Genomic DNA, 21409 nt, shown 5'->3' with positions numbered 1-21409 from the left:
TTGCAGAAACTTTTTTTGCTTCATTTTGATTTCCTACATCAATATAAAGTCTACTTACTTTATATTTCCTTCTTTAATATTTTTCAATTTTGGCAATCCAGTCTCCAACCACAAGCAGCACATCTTGCTTTCATGTTTTCTCAATTTCTAATTGAACTTAACCATAAAATGTATCAGCCTCCTCTTCTTCTGCATCAGTGGTTGGAATATGAAGTTGGATATCATATTAAAGAGTTGTGCACAATGTCTAATTGTTGTTTTGGTCATTAGTTGCATTAGTTGCACTCAAGTACTATCTTTCCTACGTTCTCCCTGACTATGAAATCAGTGCTTTCCTCCTCATGTTTTGCTGACCTTGGGTAGTTCTGAAAGTGTCCAATTCCAAGCTATTTCAGTTTGCTAAGAAGTTAGAATATAGTTAATATATAGTTGATTCATTTCATCTTTCACTGTATCGTGTTTCCCCATGTTCATGCTTCTTATGTTCCATGTTCTCACTGTAGTACTATCTTGGCAGTTTCAGACTTTTCTTCCTATATGGCAACATCAGCAACTAGATAGCCTGAAGCCACACCAGAAACACAATTAGTTCTCTGAAAGATTCTAAGTTCTTCCTCAGTGGTATGTTTTGCATCATCCAACTTGAAACACTGTTATACATCATCAGTCACTTTACTTTATCCATGAGGGTTTTTGGTTTTTTTTTTGCTAAAATATAGGAGTGGTTTACTTTGCTTTCTTCCATATCATGTGAAACAGTGCCTTTGTGGTTGTCACTAAAAAGATCATCCATCTCCAGCATTGTCCTGTATCACTGCTACCCAATACAGTTTCCCATCTGTTTCCTACAGCTGGGCAGACAAGAATTACCTTCATGCCTTGTGCAATCCTCTGGAGCAGGGGTCTCCAACCCTGACAAGACTTGTGGACTTCAACTCCCAGAGTTCCTCAGCTAGCTTTGCTGGGTGGAGAATTCTGGGAGTTGAAGTCCACAAGTCTTAAAGTTGCCAAGGTTGGAGACCCCTGCTCTGGAGAATGGCACACACTCCCAACTTCCTGGCACACACTCCTAACTTTCTTCACTCATTTTTCTCTGAAAGAGTCCCTTGCTATATAATAAGGGAGGTTTCAAGAAAACATTTGTGCACCTTATTTTTTAATTCTACACCCAAGAAGTTACGAACTTGGATATCATATTAAATCATCTTGTCAAAATAATGCCTCTGTGAAGCAAAAGCAATAAAAAGAAATTATAAAGGCAACAGTCCCTTGTCCTAGTCGCAACCACAAAGGCATTTTTTCATAACTCGTGCTCAGGGGTCAGCTGCCTCTGAACCTGCAAGCTTATAAACTATCCCTTATGTGCAAAACATTGTACATTCAAAATATTTACCAGGAAGTATATCAATATATCTCTGACTGACCTCTGACGAGCATTTTGAGCACCAAAACATGTTTAAGTCAAAATGTTTTGTACAACCTGGAAGGTAGGATGTCTCTTCAATATAATCTTCCTCAAAGCCTGCTCTTACATTTAAAAGATTTTGAAAAGACTGCCCTCCCATTACTATGGCCATTCAGAATAGCTTTTATTTGATTGCCTTCTACTCTTGGGCTGATACGCTGCTAAGCAGTAATAAAAGGCAGCAATTTGCCAACTGCAGCACTTTATAAGCATTGAATGCATCAGTAGACATAATGCAGAGCATTACAATGAGCTCTTGAACTACAAATTTTGAAGCTAGCAAATAATACTGATCCCCACTTTTTTTTACCTGAGATCACAAAGCAAATACAGTTGGAAGTCTCCTCAAGTAAACTAGATCAAGAAAGCTTCTTTAATGCGTATCTCAAAAAAGGTGAGGCTCCTTGCATGAAAATCTGGCTGATAGTCTGCATCACTGACAGGTGGCTTAGGTCATCACTAATAAATGGCACCAAGAGCATGTCCTTTACCTGACACAATATCATCCTGTGACATAGTCAATCCCATAACATTATCTCCAGACAAGTGCATGTAAGGATTATGTTGCCTTTAATCAGTTATTCGTATTTCTAAAGTCTTTCATAAAGCAAGAGACAGGCCACAGAAATGTTCATTCAGCTCAGTTGTGATATTCCCTCATGCTTAAAAAGGCACTGTTACTGTAAATGTTCATATTTTTTTACTTTTAATTTGTTTACAGATGATGGGTATTCAGAGTCTGCAATAACTGGAGTCACATGCAAAATTAATACAGGTAATCCTTGCCTTACAACCATTTCTTTTTAATGACAAGTTGAAGTTACAATGGCACTGAAAATAGTGACTCATTGATGTTTTTCACATTCCCTGTGGTCACATGATCAAAATTTAGGTGCTTGGCAACTGGTTCATATTTATGATGGTTGCAGGGTCACACGATCATCTTTTGCAAAGTCAATGGGGAATCCAGATTCATTTAACAATCATGTTACTTAACAACTGCAGTGATTCACTTATCAGCTGTGACAAGAAGGGTTGTAAAATGAGGCAAAACTCACTTAACTGTCTCACTTAACAACAGAAATTTTGGGCACAATTGTGGTCATAGGTTGAGGGCTTCCTTTAAAATAAATAATTTCATTGTCAATAGTAACATAAAACCAGTTACTGAAGGAGAAATACTTGGTACCGTTGAATATAGAAGGACCTCTTGAATTCTAACCAAGAATAAAGCAACTAGATTATCCTTTTTATAACCCCCCTGTAATGGTAATTGGCTTTTGTATCAGCTTTTATAACCTTAATTCTATAATATGATCTGTTCCCTGTTCAAATTTCTCAGACTCTCCATAAAACAAACTTCCTGACTTATTTGCAAATTGCAAACAAGTAGGGCTAAATACATGGTGTGCGATGCTAAAATGATAGAAATAGCTTTATATGTCAAAACCCAAGGTGATACTTTTCAACTTAAATGAAAGCAAAATTAAAAACTACTGCTCTCAATCTGCTCTCTTCCTGCATATTACCCAATTTTATTAAAAATAAGGCATGAGTATACCAATGTAAAGAATACTGTTGCACACTGTCCAGAGTCATGTTTTATGAGTTGGGTAAACATATATTTCCCAGGAAGAAAAAAAGGAGTGATACATGTATATGTATAAAAAAAGAGTCTATTGTTGGGAAATATACACACTTTCTAAGATCACAAATCTAGAGCCTATTCACTATATTAGTGCAATATTGTCCCCAAATAAATGGCTCACTTGTCTTTTTCCCTGTTTTGTTCTTGCTATTTGAGAAGAATGACTTCAATAAAACTAAACATTTTGCCATGTTTGGCAAACAAGGGGAATTCGCTTTTATTGAGCTTTTAAAATCAACAAACCTTTGGGCTAGTTAGTCATCACTTTTAAAGCACCTAGGATTGCTGGGTTCACATTTCTCCTGCTCCTGAAATACCTCCAGGAATGCAGGGAGATTGAAAGCCATCACATTAAAATATCCTATTTCACATGAGTGGTAATTCAGCTGATCCAGAAAGCCAATCAGTTCTGGTAAGTTCCTGGATGGAAAACCATCACATAAAATCAAGACAGTTGGCTAGATTGGAAAGTGCAAAAAAAAAAAAAAGGTGAAAGCAATCTCAAAATTTTGACATCATGCCCAGAAAGCTTAATAGATGAATCCATCTGAGTCCTCAGGAGCTGCTTGCCTGGATAAATTAAAGGAAATCCGATTCTTTCCATGAGGAGAGCAGGCTCTTTCCTCCTGCATTTGAACTAAGCAAAGAGGCTGTGTCTGTCCAACTATGGCAGGGGTCTTCAAACTTGACAGCTTTAAGACTTGTGGACTTCAACTCCCAGAATTCCTCCTCCAGTCATGTTAGCTCAGGAATTCTGGGAATTGAAGCCCACAAGTCTTAAACTTGCCAAGTTTGAAGATCCTTGATCTATGGTGTCCAGTACAAGGATGGAAAAGAAAAGGCAAAAGGTATTTGCTTGATGTTGATAACAATAATGCCAATTTAATTTATTGTTTTTCAACAGGAATGTGCATCTTACGTGAAATATTTTTTGAAAAGATGCAAACATTTTAATGCTCTGCTCACTTCAATATGGTCCATCTCTAAGCATTTCAAGAGGATGAGTGTACTACTACTTCCCAGTATCTTGTCTGTTTTCCCTTCACCCATCCTTTGCAGTGTTGGTATTATTTCCTCCAGGCATAGCAGCTGAAAAGGATCTGAAAAGGATCAGAAGGGGAAAAAAAGCAACAGCATGACTGCAAATAATTCCAATCCTATGTAGACTATATCTACTTCCCTTCAAAATTTCCATTCTAAAGTGTTTGAAACTTCCTGGTTATGCAGACATATTACAGATGGGATGAGTTGACACAATATATTACATCTAGTTTAAGAGACTAGTTTATGATTCAACATGTTGGAATTTGTTTTTAAGCATACTGTGAGAATATTACACTATCATATGGTTTATTTCTTTGGAGATAACTTAGCAGAAACTGAATCTGGAAATCTGAGAGTACGATTTTTGTGAGCCAAGCACAATGTCTAAAGACTTGTGCAATTACACAGTTACTCCTGAATATACACAGCAATTCAATGGAAGTCTTCAGATAGAGATGAACATAATGTATTCTTGGGGGTAGGGAGAGGACAATGGGAGCAAACAAGAAATGCCTAATTATAATGTATATTTTGAGAATCAATCAGGGGTGGGATTCAAATTTTTTAACAACCAGTTCTGTAGGCATGGCTTAGTTGGTGGGCATGGCTTGGTGGTCATGTGACTGGGTGAACGTGCTTGGACGTGGCTTGGTGAGTTGGGGAAACTCCTGAGAAGTTCCTGAGACAGAAAGTCCAGTCCTGCCAAGAATGTAATAAGGGTTAATGGAGAGGCAGTTTCAGTAAGCAACACCAGAATGTTTCCTTCCTGCCTTCCTTACAGGATTAGGCCAGTAATTTCTTCTAACAACCTGTTCTCCGAACTGCTTAGAATGTTAACAACCGGTTCTAGCGAATAGGTGTGAACTGGTAGAATCCCACTCCTGGAATCAATGTATAGATGGTCCCCATATAAAGATTCATAATTTTAGCTACTGAGAACCAGAAATATTTTTCTTATTACTTGCATCAATATCCCCAAACTGCTGCTATCAAAATGCATTTGAAAACATGACCAATTTTAACTAACATAACTAACATCAACTGTTAGTTGAGCACAATAGAAATTATTATCCAGTACATCTAAAATGTACTCCAATAATGGAAGGGCAATGTAGACCTTAACAGAGGTTTGAGGGGGCTTTTCCTCATTAAAGATATTTAAGGTTTTGACTGCCAAAAATTTCTTTTCAGTATCCAAATTGATGAGGTGAGAAAGCTAGAAATGTTACCTGGTTAAAATTCCTTTCCTCTTTAAAAAAGAAGCGAGTTGGGTTTGTTCTTTTTAAAGTACACATGTACTTAGAAATTTAGAAAAGACCATTGAAATTTCTTTTTTTAAAAAGAAGCAAATGAAAAAGTAAGGCTGTATTTGAGAGGAATAATCATGTGATATTTCTGCTTAAATAATCTGTCAAATCAAATGCAGTAATAAAAAAAAACAATAGCAGGGAAAGGGGGAAATGGAATAATTAAATAGCATAAGGAATGCAGCAGAGATACAGCCAATTTAGTGAGGGCTGACACAGTTACTAACTACACAGTCAGTCAGCTATACACATCATGATAAAGACCATTTTTATCAAAGTGATAAAATAAGTGAGCTGCTGATGGTGCAGTGGTTAGAATACAGCATTGCAGGCAATCCTGATGGACTCAAGTTCAACCCATCCTTCCATCCTTCCAAGGTTGGTAAAATGAGTAGCCAGATTGTTGGGGACAACATGCTGACTATGTAAACAGCTCAGAGAGTATGATGGTAAAGCACTACAGAGAGAGATTTAAGTCCAAATGCTAGTGTTATTTCTACTGTACTTTTGCATGGCTCGGGTTACATCCAACATTTGGAAAGTGCAGAGACCAAGGACTGAAGGGGGCATGTAGTAACAATGTTTTTGTATTCCCTCTGTTCAAATGGTAAGCTTAAGCTACATCTTTAATTTTCAGCAGTTATGTCCAGGATTCCAGAAACGAAGTGTTGAAGCCATATGCATTCTATAGCTGTGGATTACCCACCATATAACCTCACAGATCAGAGGGTTTTTTTGAAGTTATACCAATCTTCCATTCACATGCAATAGTAATCGGTAAAAGTGATTGTAAGCAAAATGTTTCCTCCACAGTATTTACACTTATGCTTGTACAATAATCCCCGAACATCTAATGTAGAAAAGCTCTGCTTTAGACTTATTCTTTTATTCCATTGTATGTATGAACCTCAGTCATTTATCCTTTTCTTCTTAAAGCCACTTTAACAAATTATAACAAAAAGACAAGTGTTACTAATGTTTTCATTCAATTTCAGTGCCAGACCATCAAGCTAATAAAGTCTGAGTTCTTTATGGATTCTCAAATACTCAATAGACCTACAGCCTGGAAAATATTAAGATAAATTACTATTAGTCCTGTAATGGAAGTATCCCTTGATTTGATCGAAGATTAAGTTGCAATATATTATGTTATAAAATCATCACAAAATGTGTCCATAATCCAGCTATTAACAAGAACAAAAAAATAAACTTTTAACATAGACTGGCCTCTTTTAACAAGAGGCTTGAAAACTTTACAGTCTCAAACACTGTTGTTAGATTGTAGATTTTCTAGTTGAACAAAAAAGGTGTTGTCAACTTCATCAAATGTCGATTTCCAAAGCGCAATTAAATCTTTAAAGCCCTCTATGTCTCAGGGTTCTGGTCTTCCAACCCCTGTCCCTACAGGATTCTCCTGAGAACATCTTGTCTGACATCTTAATGATTTTTTATAACTGGTGGAAGCTCTCCCTATGCACCTGGACTTTTACAAATACACCTTAAATCATTTTTAATTCCACTGCTATATCATTATGTTTGCAAGTTGAAGCAGAAGTGATTAACAGAAAGTCAAGATACACAAACATCTTCATTTGCCTTTCTCTAAATCTGTTTCTAATTCACAGCAGACTTATTTCCTTAAAAAAAAGCACTCACCTGCATTAACTTCCAGCTTTCTCCCAATTAATACACAACATATTCTTTGGGTCATGGAAATGCAAATGTGATTATCTAGTGGACACGTCAGATAATTATTTAATGTTCTTTATTGGTACAAAGAATAAATAGTGTATTTTATGACAGGTTCAGGCTGGGAAAAGACCAGGCGAGCTATTAGCACAAACTAAATTTGCATTAAATGCATTAATCATTTTTTAAAAAGCTATTGTATAATGGAAAGTCTATGCAGTTATCTATGCCAATACATATAAACAAATGTCCACTTCAAAACTACAATACATATTAATTGCAAGCTGTTTTAAAGGTACAAGTTTAAGTTACTTTTATCTGACATCCACATCAAACAGCAAGCTGGTTTTTCTTTGGCCAGCAGAAGAATAAACTTGTATTTTCTGCCAAAAGCAATCAAAGCATAGTTTCCTTGCATCTTTCAAATGCATGGTGCCAACATATTTCATGCAAATGTTTCCTTTAAAAAGTGTCAAAAGAAAGAACAATGTGCACCTCTATCTAGCTCTTCCCTCTTGTGTAAAATCCAAAGAAAAAGAACATATTGTATCCTCCAAAAAATGGGATATTTGGTGGAGGAAGCACCTGTTGATAAGGAACGAAACAAAATGTAAAAAGGAGTAAAATGTGAAAAGAGAAGATAACACTGGTATTTGCTTTCCATGGAATCAATCATAATTTAAGTGGATAATTTTTCATTCTGAGGAAAGGCAAAGCAATCCTTTAATTATGGATTTCTCATGTTTTGAAGATTTTATGTGTGCATGTGTCTGTCTCTCTGTACACATAATGTTTCAATCTGTTTCCAATTTAGTTCTGTATTTATATTTTGTTGGCTATTTTAAGCATGCTGGTCAGATAAAAATCAGGGCATAACTAGTACATTAAAAAAAACCTTGGTGACTAGGTGTGTCTCCTCTATTCTTATTCTATTCCTTCCTTCTCAAAAGGCAACCAGTATTTATTTATCTGTGCTACAGGAAAACACTCAGGGATAGTTGTACTTAGCTGTCCTTCCCACCTACACTCCCAGCCACCATTTACCAATCAGTATGTACAAAGAAATAGACTTGGGCAGTAATTCAATTATGACTTTAAAAATAGAGCAAACAAGATATTTTTGATTGCTCCTAACACTATATATATAGGCATTTATCATTAGAATAAGTGCAATACTTGACACATTTGGGGTTTATAGTGAGTCAGGAACCAGAAATCATTATTGCACAAGAGCAGGATTGGAGCCTTTTCTTTTTTAAAAAAATAAATTTTGTTTGGGTTTTCACAAAACATAATACAAATAAAACATCTTTTTTTTTATAATAGCATGATCCTGGGTTATCACTTCTCCATACAGACACAAACTCAATTTCATATTTGTCTTTGTGTTCTATTCCATATCTTATTACTATTTTAACATTTTCACCATAATTTTTTCACTCCCTTAGTTTTCTCAACCTTGCTTTTAATTATCTAATACCTATCTAAATTCAATTATATATCTTTTTCTAAGTTTCAATGTCTTTCTAATCATTATATTTATACTTTTGTCTGTCCTATTTCAATTTCATATTTTCTTTACTCATTAAACAACTTTTCCTCTGTAGTTACTAACTGAAGTATGACACCTTTGTATCTTTTAATTTTGTCCATTCAACTCTTATTTAAACTTCAATTTATGCCTTTACAATTTATAACATTCAATATAACACATAATTTCCATTCGAATTCTGCTTGGTACATTCTTAAAATACACACTATGTTCTTAAAGAGAATATATATATATATAACAATAGCAAATAAAACACTTATTCTATTCCAATTCAGCTCTATCATTAATGTTAGTTACAATCTTTAACATCTTTAACATTTATTTTCAATTGAATATCATACTTCCTTAGGAACACTTATAATATTTCCATAATTTTTTCCCCATACTTCTTTCATATTTCTCTTAAGTTTTTATAAATCATTAATAATAATTAAAATGTTCCCATCCTTTCAATTTAATTCTCTCTTTCTTATTTATTAAACATTCTATTATATTACAGTAAGTATTTTATCTATCATTTTAATCACACTTGTTTCATATTTTCTAACTTTATTTCTATTTCTAATATAACAATACTATCTTATGTACCCTTGAAGAATCCCTATTTCAATTAAATTTTACCCATTATCTCTATGTCTTCTAAATAGGCCTATACCTTTAATCCTTGTACGTTTTTCCTGTTTTTCTATATCTTGTTCCTGTCCTTTATAACTTATTTTCCTTTCCTTCTTCCCCCTCTTCTTCTCCCTCCCCTTTTCCCCCCCTTATCTCTCTAATTCTAATTCTCTCTTCTGTAATCCACTCTTCTGTTTCTTCCTAGTATTGTAATTACTTTTCAAGCTATTCTTTTGGGGGGTTGTTTTTTCAAATCGTAAACTTTTCACTCTCTTTCCTTCCTTTCCTTTTTTCCCCCACTTAAAATTACTTGGTCATTAAAGATGGCTTCTTCCTTGTCCCGCCCTTCTTGTTCTACAAGCACTTCTTGTTGTTTTTCATACTTCCAGATCTCCATTTCTAAAAATTGAAATACGAAGCCAAAAAAGCCTCTTCCTTCTTGTGCATCTTCTTTCTGTTTTTTAAGTTCCATTTTTAGTTCTTCCAAGAGTGATGCCATTTTAAACACTTTTAAACAACCACCTGATTGATTTTAGTCATTTAAATCCAATAACAAAAAATCCAAAAATCACCAAGTAACCCAAATAATCCAAAGCTGTTTCTTCTTGCTTCTTTTTTCCACTTTCTCTTCCTAGGGTTCTATTATCTTGTTACAAAGTTTCAGTTAGAATGTATCTTTTAGGATTCTTGTTGAAGTTTCGCTGTAAATTCCTTTTACTTCCAGGCAGTCTCCTCCTTTTTTCCAGATCCCGCCCTTTTATTTTTTTCCTTTTCTCTCCTTTCCTTCTTTTAAAGGTTTTGAATATCCAAAAGTCTTTTTTATCCCTTTGACATTTTATTTTCAGCTTGAATGCCTATTGATGTCAAAGTGGATTTTTGTCAGTTTCTTACTTAAATATTTTAGCTGTCAATATGAGGAAGGAAAGAAAAAAAAAGCCAAATCCTTTCCCTTCCCTCTCTCCTTCGTCGCTTCAAAATCTTCTTTGGGAACTATGTTATTCTTAATAGTTCAAATTCCAGGGTATCTTGTGTTATTGCTTTTTCAGTTCAACCTGTCAACCAAAACTTTCTCTTATCTTCCTCCTGCACATTCTTTTCTGGTCAAGTTCTTCTTTGAGTTGGCCATTTCTGACTACCGCTGCAACCGCCTTCAGGAAAGGGAGTAATGGTCAGCTGGGGAGGAGAGATGCAGCTCTCCTTGACCCTGTTGGCAGTCTCCTCCCTCTTCACCACCTCTACGGGGTGGCTTAGCCCCAAATCCATCCAGCTTGGGGTGCTCCGGTGGTATGCACAGATCGAAACCACACACGATTGTGGATTTCGGTCCGTCGCCGAAGAAGCTCAAACTGGAAGTTCAGGATTAGAGTCTTTTCAACCTGCTCATCTATGTCTTGGATAGAGTGGGGGGGAGGGGATCTCTATGTACCAACATCTTATTCCACTTACGATTTCATGCCCCTTTCCAAGTCTTCTACACATCCAAAATTTTCAAAAACTCTATACTAAAGAAAACTAGAAGGAATTCTTGCTTTTTGGATATTAACCACATATGCTAAGCCCCAGTGGTGTGTTTAAAAACAATTTCCTACCAGTTTGGAGCTTGCTTGCTTATAGTCCTTTAGGACTATAATTTAAACCCATAAGAAATAAAACAATGATACACTCATTTCCATTTGTTTAATGACTTATACAAAAGCACAAGAACAAATTGATAATATTCCTAGACCATTCATAACACATTTCAGTTTCTTCATTAATAATTTGTCAAGATAACGAATTTAGCCAAAAAAGTCATTAAAATCTAGAAGCAAGGCAAGAGAAGGAGCTTCACAGAGAAAACCAAAATATTTTTAATTTTTTTTAAAAAAAGTACGATCAACAGCAACCATTATAATAGAACTAGTTTTTGATTGAGAATAATTTATTAGCAATCCTCTGTCATGAAATCTTAGATTCTTCATTATCCATAGTAAAGGAGTGAATAAAAAGGATGACTAAGCATAAATCTTCACTCCTGCTGACTCCATGGTTATGTGACCATATGATTTTCTTAGCAACAATAGAGAAGAAGGTGGGACTGCCATGTTCTGAAGATTATTTTTTTTTACTCTCCAGCTTAGCCTAGGTTTCCTTATGGTCTCCTACTCAAGTATTAAACAGGTCTGATCCAACTTAGCTTTTCAAGTCTTGCTAGGTTTAGCTACTTGCTGACACCGACATGACCATGATAGACATGAAGTTACATTTCTGTCAATTATGATTTGAGGGTTACATAAAACATTGTGAAAAGGTTAGGCAAAAATGCTCCCAGTCAAAATAATGCAAAATTCTGTATACATTCAATTCAACCCATAATTATTGCTACTTCTGTATTAAGGTGGCTTGGATGGTAGTCTTCACTTGCTTACATGAGATAGGAAACATATCAACTGCTCTATTCATGAGCATAATATCACAGGAAATATGTGTGTTTAATGAGTAATTATTGCAATCCTGACTAGGTATAACCCAAGCCAAGAAAAAAACACATTAATATTTCCAAACTTGTATTCCAAACTTGTAGTCACTAGCCAGGATGAAATTTTCTTATTCAATAAATTTGGAGAATAAGCTATAATATACCAACAATGGAGTACAGCATGCTTCTAAATTTTTGAATCTTGATATACTGTGTTGTAAAATACACACAAGAATCACTTTTTTAACAGCTGCAGATCAATGACTATCAAGGCCAAACTGGAAAATCCAGGCATGAAGCTCTTTTTCCAAATAATTTTTCCAAAGACAAATTCCTTGTGTGTCCAATCACACTTGGCCAATAAAGAATTCTATTCTATTTTATTAGATCCAATCTCAACATTAGGTTGAAAATGAAAATTAATATCAGTGGTTGACTAGCAAGAGGCAGAAAGAAAATCAGGACTATCACAAGATATCAGTTCAAGAAAAGTTAAGGAAAATTAAACAAATAAAAAATTAAACAAAAACAATGCAGGGTAAGTAACAAGGAAAATCACAAGTAATACAATGTGTGCAGAGAAGAGCAACAAAGATGATTAGGAAACTGGAGGCTAAAACAAATAAAGAATGATTGTTGAATTTGGGTATTTCTAGTTTAATGAAAAGAAGGACTAAGGGGTGACATGATAGCAATGTCCCAATATGTAAGTGGGTGCCACAATGAAGAGGGAGACAAACTATTCTCTTAAAGCATCTAAGGGAAGGACAAGAAGCACTGGATGGAAACTAATCAAGGAGAAAACCAACCTAGAACTAAGGAGAAATTTCATGATACTTAGAACAATTAACCAGTGGAACAACTTGCTTCCAGAAGTTGTGAATGCTCCAACACTGGGAGTTTTTAAGAAGAGATTGGACAACCATTTGTCCGAAATGATACAGGTTTCCTGCCTGAGCAGGGGTTTGGACTAGAAGACCTCCAAGGTCCCATCCAACTCTGTTCCTATTCTATTCTATTCTATTCTATTCTATTCTATTCTATTCTATTCTATTCTATTCTATTCTAAATAAACAAGAACCACCTGGGATAAACTTGGTCAATATCTACATTGCATTGATTAGGAAGCTTTCTTTTTTCAGCAGAAAAGAGGTCTGTTGGTCTCATTTTAATGGTTTTTCCTTTCTTTTGCACATACTGACGGGGTAGACTCCTGCCAACTCTGTTATTCTATATTCTATATAATAGATTAAGCTATAATGCAGCTGATTTGCTTGCCATCAGAACCCAGATCACAGGTCAAATTGCAATTAAAGCAGACCAGCATAAACACAATTTGCAACCATGCCTTGATATTGGCTAGTTTACCTTATCCATCTTCTATTGGGTTACCCAATTCAGGACAAATGCCTATTTTGTGTTATAAGCCACTTCCAGGATAAAAAGATTTAGGGAGTAAATACAGTTGCACCAGTGAGGTTACTCCTGCAGCATTGTCTTCTTGACTCCAACTTTGTTTTCACCCCACATAGAGCAAGTTTGTGTGGTGTGTGAACTGGGAGCACAGAGGGAAGGGAAGGAAACTCAACCTTTTTGCACACAATGCTTCTGGCCCCAGAGGCTTTTCTTTGCTTTCCTAAAAGCAATCAGAAAAGTGTCAGCAAATCAACATAGAGGCAATTGAAGAGAGGATAGGAAACAACAGATATGTCATTATATCCTGCACATATTCAGTACTGAATTTCTTAAATGAGGGTAATATTAAGCCATGCTTAGCCTCTCATGTGAAAATATTGCAGATATGAACCATATATTTTTTTATCCTTAGCTATATGCAATATCCATACTGCTATCATAATATATTCCCCAGTATTCCATGAAATAAATCTGGGATTATGAATGGTGTAAAACTAGAAATGTGAATTAGTGTACAGTGTAAGTTTGTGTGCCTGTATATTAGTCTTGATTTTTAGATCAGGAAACCTATGTGGATCTGTATCAAGAGAAACACTTCGTTTTGCAATCCAGAAACATATTTTCCTCCAGAAACATTTCAGCTCTGAAGCACTGTAATCTTGAGTCCTATCGGAGCTCAAATCTAGTAGGGAGATCACTCTAACACAGCACAGCAAAAATGTGCCAGTCATAAGGGAGTTTATCATCTATATTAATACAGCCTGCAATGATATAGATGGCTTTGGGCCAGTCACTCTCTCTCTCTCAGCCCAACTCGACTCACAGGGTTGTTGTTGTGGGGAAAATAAGAGGAGGGGGTTATTGGGTACATTCACCATCTTGAGTGATTCATAAAAATAATAAAAACAGAATTTTTTTTAAAAAAACTTTTAAAAACGGCACAGCAGGAGACAGCGATATAAAACTGAATGAATGAATAAAGCAACGTATTAATTAATTAAACCCCACACTTTTCCTCCCTGGGGTGCTGTGTTGAGAAGAAGGAAGTGACACCTGCCCTCTGCAAACTTTCCTCTCCTTGCCCTGACATGTTGACTCCGCTTGTAATCAAATCTAGCCTTACAAGTCAGAGAATGAAACAGTCCTAAGCTGCCACTGAGCCACATTATAAAGGCCTCCCTTTCTCCCACTTACTAGTCAATACAAGCTTCATGGAATGTGTGGATTTGTTGACAGAATGTGTCGCTCAAGATTCCACTCAAAGGTAGTACATGCCGATCACACTTAAGCTTCAAAGCCAGACTGTGTCTTACATTTAACAGGTTAATAATACAGATACCTAGGATGTTTATTAACTCAAATTCATGAAGAGCCAAAGGCATTTTAATTATTAAAGTGCCCCAGAACACTCACCAAGCAAATACTTCTGCTCAAGAGGTCTTCCCTATTGAATCTGCTCATCAACATTATATACTAGTCCCTATGTAGGTAAAAGCATGCAGAAGTCAAGGCTCCTTCACAAAATATGTGAAAAGCTAGAATCATTCATCTAAAAGCCAATACAGGTAGTCCTTGACTTACTACAGTTCACTCAAAGTTATAATGGCACTGAAAAAAGTGACTTATGACCATTTCTCACACTTATGACCATCGCAGCAGCCCCATAGTCATGAGATGAAAATTCAGGTGCTTGGCAGCTGACTCATATTTGTGATGGTTGCAATGGAGACCTTTGTGACCTTCTGACAAGTAAAGTCAATGGGGAAGCCAGATTCATTTAACAACCATGTTATTAACAATTTCAGTGATTCACTTAACGGTGGCAAGAAAAGTCATAATATGGGACAAAATTCACTTAACAAATGGTTCATTTAGCAACAGAAAATTTGGGTTCAGTTGTGGTCGTAAGTCAAGGGTATAACAGAGTTTTTCATCAACCACAGGAAATACATCTTTTCACACTGCTCCTTGCATAAGACTGCCAAAGACTTAAAATTTAGAATTCTAGTCATAAATGTAAGGCCAGGCTAGAAGCGAAAAGAAAAAAAAATCTTACAATCAGCTGTGGTCATTATGCAAATTTGTACTCGGCATGTAGTGCAAAATATGCTTAATTTTTAAACTCTTATGGAACGCTTTTGACTTTATCCTTTTAATTCCACCTTGGTTGTTAGTTCAGTAAAATCCCAAGTTTTTAAGGCCTGTCTAACTGGAGATTTCTGGGAGACGGTGAGAAGCATATACAGTGACCAGCTGTACCACACACAGACTCCAATTCTTACGTTCAATAAGGATCGCCAAAAGCTGTGTTACTGCCTGTAAAATAAGACCTTTAATGCAACTGCAAGACATTTCAGCATGTTAATCTCTAGGGAAGCAAAATTCTATACAGTATTTCTTTCCACTTGCTCAATTGTAGTATTAAAAGCTGTTCTGCCAGGGCAATCTTAAACTGAATTTCAATGGGTTATACACAGGCAGTGGATCTTCTGACTTATAGCCTCAGGGCCACTTCCTAAAACTCAGCTAAAAGAAGCCTTTTAGTCTGGAATGTGTAAATTGCAAACATTGGGTAATAAAACAGAAGAGAACCAATTTTAATACAAAGGCATTTATCAAAATACTTTAAGTTTTTCTATTGACAGAAATGGGAAATATTTTTACTTTAAGATGCATGAAAATGTTGCATTTTCAACAAGATGCATTTTTTTCAACAATTCTCACTGAATTTGACCAAGATTGTGTTCTTCCAAAGAAGACCTCCCAAAGATGCTTTTTCTATGTTTTTTCCTTGAAGATGTTTCACTTCTCATCCAATAAGCTTCTTCAGTTCTTACTGAATAATAGATACTTCCAAAGAAGACATGTCCAAAGAAGAATGACTGAAACCATTGCAGGTGAGATACATACTACTTGAACTGGAAGTTTCCAGGGGAATTTTCTATCTCTCAGTCTACAATCTTCTGTCTAGGTAGGATCTGTAGTTTTTTTAGGGTCCTCACGGTTTATTTGCAAGGATTGTAAAGAAATTTTAAAGCACTCTAAAAATGAACTGGAAAGGCAAAAAGCTACTTGTGCAAGAGGCTGAAAACTTTCAGGAAGTTAGAAGAAAACCCTTGGCTGCAATTTAAATTAAAACTTGATAAGAAAAAGGTAATGAATATACTTTGTGTTTCAGATTTTCCTTAAAACAAAAGGAAAGCCAAGGTGGATATAAATCCATTGCAAGGAGAAAGTGGTGAAAAGAGGTGATGGTAAAAGGTCAGAATTTCTTATTTTCTATCTTGCATCTGTCTTCTCCCAGAAGAGAAATGGAATCCTAGTTGGACACTATTATTCCATTGGGGAATGAAAGCACTGCAGTTCAGGATAGACCTGGAAAAGCTAAGGAAGGAAAGCATGTTCATTTTGATTAATTCAAGGCTCCAGGGATAGATAAATGACAAGTATTGAAAAAACTAATGAAGGAGATTGTGGAACTGCTTTCTAGACACACTGAGAACTTCCAAAGGATTGATAAGGTCCTGGAAAAATGGCTGTTGTCTCCATCTTCAAAATGGGTAAGGAAGGGGGCCAGGGAAGCAAAAGACCTATCAGCTTGACTCTGTGCCAAGTAAGGCAGTCAAATAGATTATCAAACCACATATCTGTGAGTACTTAGACTTGTTATTAACTACAGCAATAGGAGCCAGCAGGGGTTTTATTGGAAAGAAATCACGTCAGACCAATCTTTTCTCCTTCTTAGGGGTTATTACAGTAGCTTAGCAGAACAGGAGAATGTCACAGATACAGAATATGTGAAGCTCAGCAAAGCTTTCAGCAGGGTATCCTATGATAGTCTCCTTCATCAAGTGATAAAATATGGGAGTTGTTAGAAGAACTCAAAATTGGCTTGAATAATCACATCCAAATAGTACTCACTGAGGGCTTCAGGTTGGAGGGAAGTACGGTATTAAACAGAGTGCCATAGGGCTCAACTCCCTTGAATAAGAAAGTTGAGGGTTGCTAATAAAGTCTGCAGACTATCCAAGCTCTCCCCCCTTTAATTTAATTTAAAGAGAGAGAGACAAAGATTTTAAAGAGTGCTTGATAGGTTTGAGCAATGGGTTGAAATGAAGAGAGTAGAACTTAAAGAGAAATGTAGATGAGAGAGAGGCTTGGTTTGGCAATTGTTCTTGTGGAAAGGATCTGGATGTCCTGGTCAACCACAAATTAAATATGAGCTAGCAGTGGGATGCATCTGCTAAAATCAATGTTGGGTGCATGAGCAGAACCACAGAGTCCAAATTAGGTAGTTGCTCCACTCCACTCTGCCCTGGTCGGACTCCACTTGGAAGACTGGATTTTGTGCAAAAAGGGGCACTAACTTGAAACAACTTAAGAAAAGTGCTACCAAAATGGTCAGATGGTCTAGAAACCAAGCCCTATAAGAAACAGTTGATAGAATTATAAAATTGTGAAACTGGAAAAAAAAACCTACAAGGATCATCTTGTCCATCCAGCCTTCTGCAATGTGCAGGGAAACAATGAAACCATCCTCAAGATATATTTTAATTCTCCTCTTAAAAACCTCCATAGATAGGAAACGCATAATCTCCATTGGTTGAATGTTTCACTTGTGTACAGATCTTACTGTCAGAAAAGTTTTCCTTATTTTTAAATAAAATCTAGGTATTTGCAGTTGTATCCATCAGTTTCTGGTCCTTATTAAAAGATCTCAGCAGGTTCAATCTCCAGAAAAAGAGTGAGAAGCATGGAAAGTCTCTTATGCTCCAGAAGGCAACACCAGAACTAATGGGTTAAAATTACTAAGAATTAGATTCCAGCTAATGGAAGAGACTGACACTTGAAGTGGCTGGTTCTCCTTCAATGGAGGGCTTCAAACAGAAGCTGGATGATCTTCTTCCAGAAACAGTCTGCACTGAGCCAGGATAAGGGGTGGACTAAATTATTTCTTTAGTCTCTTCCAATTGTGTGATTCCATGGGTTTCTTTTTAACTGGCTAAGAAGCAGCTTCTGGTCAAATATTTAACTTTAATTTTGACCACAGCTTTATGGGTGGAGGGAGGGGTAAGGGAGGGCTCTTTTACAACAAACACCACAATCCCCAAAACCTGCCTTATCTCACAACACTAAACAGTATCTTATTTGGGGGCCCTACAGTGGCAAACATCTTCATGAAAGGAACCAAATCACCCCAAAGGTTTTTAACCTCTGCAAAAATCAAGAAAATAAATCAGTTCCTGGAAGTCTGTTCTATGAACGTGTAACAGTAGCAGAGCTACTGAAGTCATTCACCCACAGAAGCTAGCAAATTCTCATGAATATGTAGAAAGATTTGGTTTAACCCTTCAATACCCCAAGCTTTGCGTTCAGGCAACTGGCCAGTGAGAGTAGCAGGCCGTGCCTATTCAAGAAGTAGTTGCATTCATTTCCAGGGCAATGAGCTTCCAGAAAGGCTACTTGGGTCGCTGCTCCCAGAGTAGGGTCTACTCCTAAGTCCAATGCAACTTCGGGAAAGGGAGAAAGGAAGCCTCAGAAGAGAAGCTGCAAATTTTCAGGGCTTCCCTTTCGCCACGGGCTTTCTGTGCGAATCTCACCGAAGTAACGGCGCTCTTTGTGGGCTGACAGCCCCTTGGAAACCGGCTAACCCTTCCAATTCAGCCGCGCCGCGCTCGCAAGGCTGCTAAACCCTTAAAGACGCTGGTGGGGGGAGGCGCGCACCTCACGCTTCCCGCAGGCGGCTGATGGGGAGAAGAGCTCAATCCCACCGCCCGCCCCTCGTCCGCCTTTTCTGCACCTTTCGCCTCGCCTTACCTCGCTGTGGGGACGCCGGTGCAGCCAGCCAGACAAAGAAGCCGAGCAGTAGCCGCCGGGGGAAACACCTGCAAATGAAAGTAGGGGGAGAGGAAGGAAGGAAGGAAGGAAGGAAGGAAGGAAGGAAGGAAGGAAGGAAGGAAGGAAGGATAGGGAGGGAGGGAGAGAAAGAGAGAGAAAGAGAAAGAGAAAGAGAAAGAAAGAAAGGAAGGAAGGAAAGAAGAAAGAAAGAAAGAAAGAAAGAAAGAAAGAAAGAAAGAAAGAAAGAAAGAAAGAAAGAAAGAAAGAAAGAAAGAAAGATAGATTAGCGATATTCCGAGCTGGCCCCGAGTGTAGCTCGCTGGCCCCGGTGCCCCGTACTCGGCTGGGCTCCGCTCACCTGACGTGCATGGTGGATGCGCTGCGCCGAAGCCAAAGAGGCAGCCGCTGCCGTCTCTTGCCCGCCAGAAGCAAGTTCGGAATAGGACTCGCCTCCTGAAGCGCCCTCGCTTCGCCGGATGCTCGCCAGGTCCTAGCGCCCCCTGGTATCAGGACAAAGTAGACGCGGAGCCCCTTATTAGTATGATCCTAAAATAAGACTATTCATTATTGAATCCCCACCCCCTCCCGCCGCCGCCAATTAAATGAAATTGCACTTATCCTAAATTAGTTTGTAGGAGAATCTCACTTTATACAATATTCTCACTTTTATTTTCACCTTTTTGCTTTTTTCCCTCCTATCCAACCCCACGGATCTTTCTTTTTCAATTCATTATTCTTTTCCCCCCATTTATTCAAACAATCCTGACCAGATCCTCCTCCCCTCTTTTTTTCTATTTGAAAACATTCCTCCTTGGATATTTCTATCAATTTAAAACATTGTTTCTGTTTCCCTCCTTCTTGCCAAATTCATAATGCTGGTATTACTAAATGCTATTTTTTTCCTAGCCTAATTGAGTCATTGCTGCTGGAATTGAAATAATACAGTATTGTACTGTTTTCCAGCCCCTTTTGGAATTTGAACATCCATTAACTTTCCATGATATCATAGCAACTTTAGCTAATCATATGATCTTATTTTAGGAATAGACTAATCAGATGTAGAGTTCCAAGACATCCATTACATTGCTTGAGGTCAAAATTCCACCTCAAAAGTTTTTGAACCTGGATATCCTGGTTAGTAAGGAAGGGTCCAGCAACAAGAATCCATAGCTGCTTATATACATCTGATCCCTCTATACGAGAGGGTCCCCAAACCCTGGTCCGTGGCCCGGGGCTAGGCCGCAGCCTGTTCGGAACAAGAATGCGGAAGTGATGGGTAAGTCTGTGTGTGCACACACATGCATATGAAACTGCATTTGTAAAAGCAATGCACATGCTTGTACACACAAGACCCTCCTCCGCCACTGCCTTGCCAGTCCACCAAGCTGGAAAGGTTGGAGACCACTGCTTCACATGTAGTACTTATTCAAGGTTGACTCAGCCATCCATCCTTCCGTAGTGGGTAAAATGAGGACCCAGATTGTTTGGGGCAACAGGCTGACTCTGTAAACCTCTGAGAGCGGGTCGTAGAGCACTATGAAGCAGTATATATGTCCAAACGATATTGCTATTGCTGTTCAACTGTAGGAAGTTAGCAACTACCCCTCTCCTAGAAAAATGAAATATCCTAGGAAATATTAAAAAGGCAGAATATTTCCTCTAAAAACAGTAAAAACTCAGAAGTAGAAGCCCCCCCACACACACACACACCTTTGTTAATGGGAAGGCCATTAAGGCCTGGGCCAGAATACTTTAAATAACAATGATCTCCAGGTAAAGCTATAGCAATTGCCAAAAGCCCTTTTCAGTGCATCATCATCCAGCAAGGCTCAACCAAGCCTGGAACTCAGGACAGCCTACAGAGTTGCCCCTGCATGGCCCCATGGGAGTCTGACAACCAATCAGAATACAAGCTCCAATTCAAATCCCCAACAAAGGTTATAAAACCCAGGCACTCTCAGCACCTCAGTCTTTTCTTGATCTCTTCCTTCACCTTGAAGCATGTGATCATCCTTCCTTTTCACTCTGGAGCTCCAGGCCATATGGTCCTGTCCACCATTAAACTCCATGTTTCCAGTGTCTTTTTCCCCACTTGGAACTGAACTCAGAAGGATATTTCTTCCAACACTAGGAAATATTACAAAGGCAGAATATTTCCCCTAAAAAGAAAAGTAGAAACTCAGAGAGGCAGAAACTCAGCATCTCTTCCCTTTTCACCCAGAAGCTCCCAAGGCATGTGATCCTGTCCACTATTAAACCATCTTTCCAAGCAGTCATCATGTTTCCAGTGTCTTTCTTCCCCACTTGAAACTGAACCCAAAAGGATATTTCTTCCAACACAACAACCATTCCTTCAGCAACCATTCAAAGTTAGGAT

At 37.5% G+C, this 21409-nt stretch overlaps 1 protein-coding gene across 1 annotated transcript; it reads right to left on the bottom strand.

Annotated features, from left to right (window-relative positions):
• Nucleotides 1-2239: 2239 nt before the first annotated feature.
• On the bottom strand, nt 2240-21185 carry LOC148128064 (uncharacterized). Its single transcript, XM_087920792.1, has 4 exons — nt 21026-21185; nt 19391-19532; nt 19012-19079; nt 2240-4213 (listed from the first exon to the last, which is right to left on the bottom strand). Exons 1-4 carry the CDS (start codon nt 21099-21101, stop codon nt 4029-4031), a joined length of 471 nt encoding a protein of 156 aa, XP_087776918.1. The 5' UTR covers nt 21102-21185; the 3' UTR covers nt 2240-4028.
• Nucleotides 21186-21409: the final 224 nt, after the last annotated feature.

The sequence above is a fragment of the Pseudonaja textilis genome, chromosome 1 (genome assembly GCF_049901715.1).
Source record: "Pseudonaja textilis isolate UNSWEBS1 chromosome 1, rPseTex1.2, whole genome shotgun sequence".
Taxonomy (NCBI): Eukaryota; Metazoa; Chordata; class Lepidosauria; order Squamata; family Elapidae; genus Pseudonaja; species Pseudonaja textilis.
Note: the sequence above shows the minus strand (reverse complement) of the source record. Positions and strands in the feature narration are given on the sequence as shown.

Coding starts and splice junctions, on each gene's coding strand:
- LOC148128064 (XM_087920792.1), bottom strand. CDS start 21,101: ATGGAGTTTAATGGTGGACAGGACCATATGGCCTGGAGCTCCAGAGTG. Junction 19,533..21,025: donor GGATGATCACATGCTTCAAG/GTGAAGGAAGAG, acceptor TCCTGATACCAG/GGGGCGCTAGGACCTGGCGA. Junction 4,214..19,011: donor ACCGGCGTCCCCACAGCGAG/GTAAGGCGAGGC, acceptor GATCCTTTTCAG/ATCCTTTTCAGCTGCTATGC.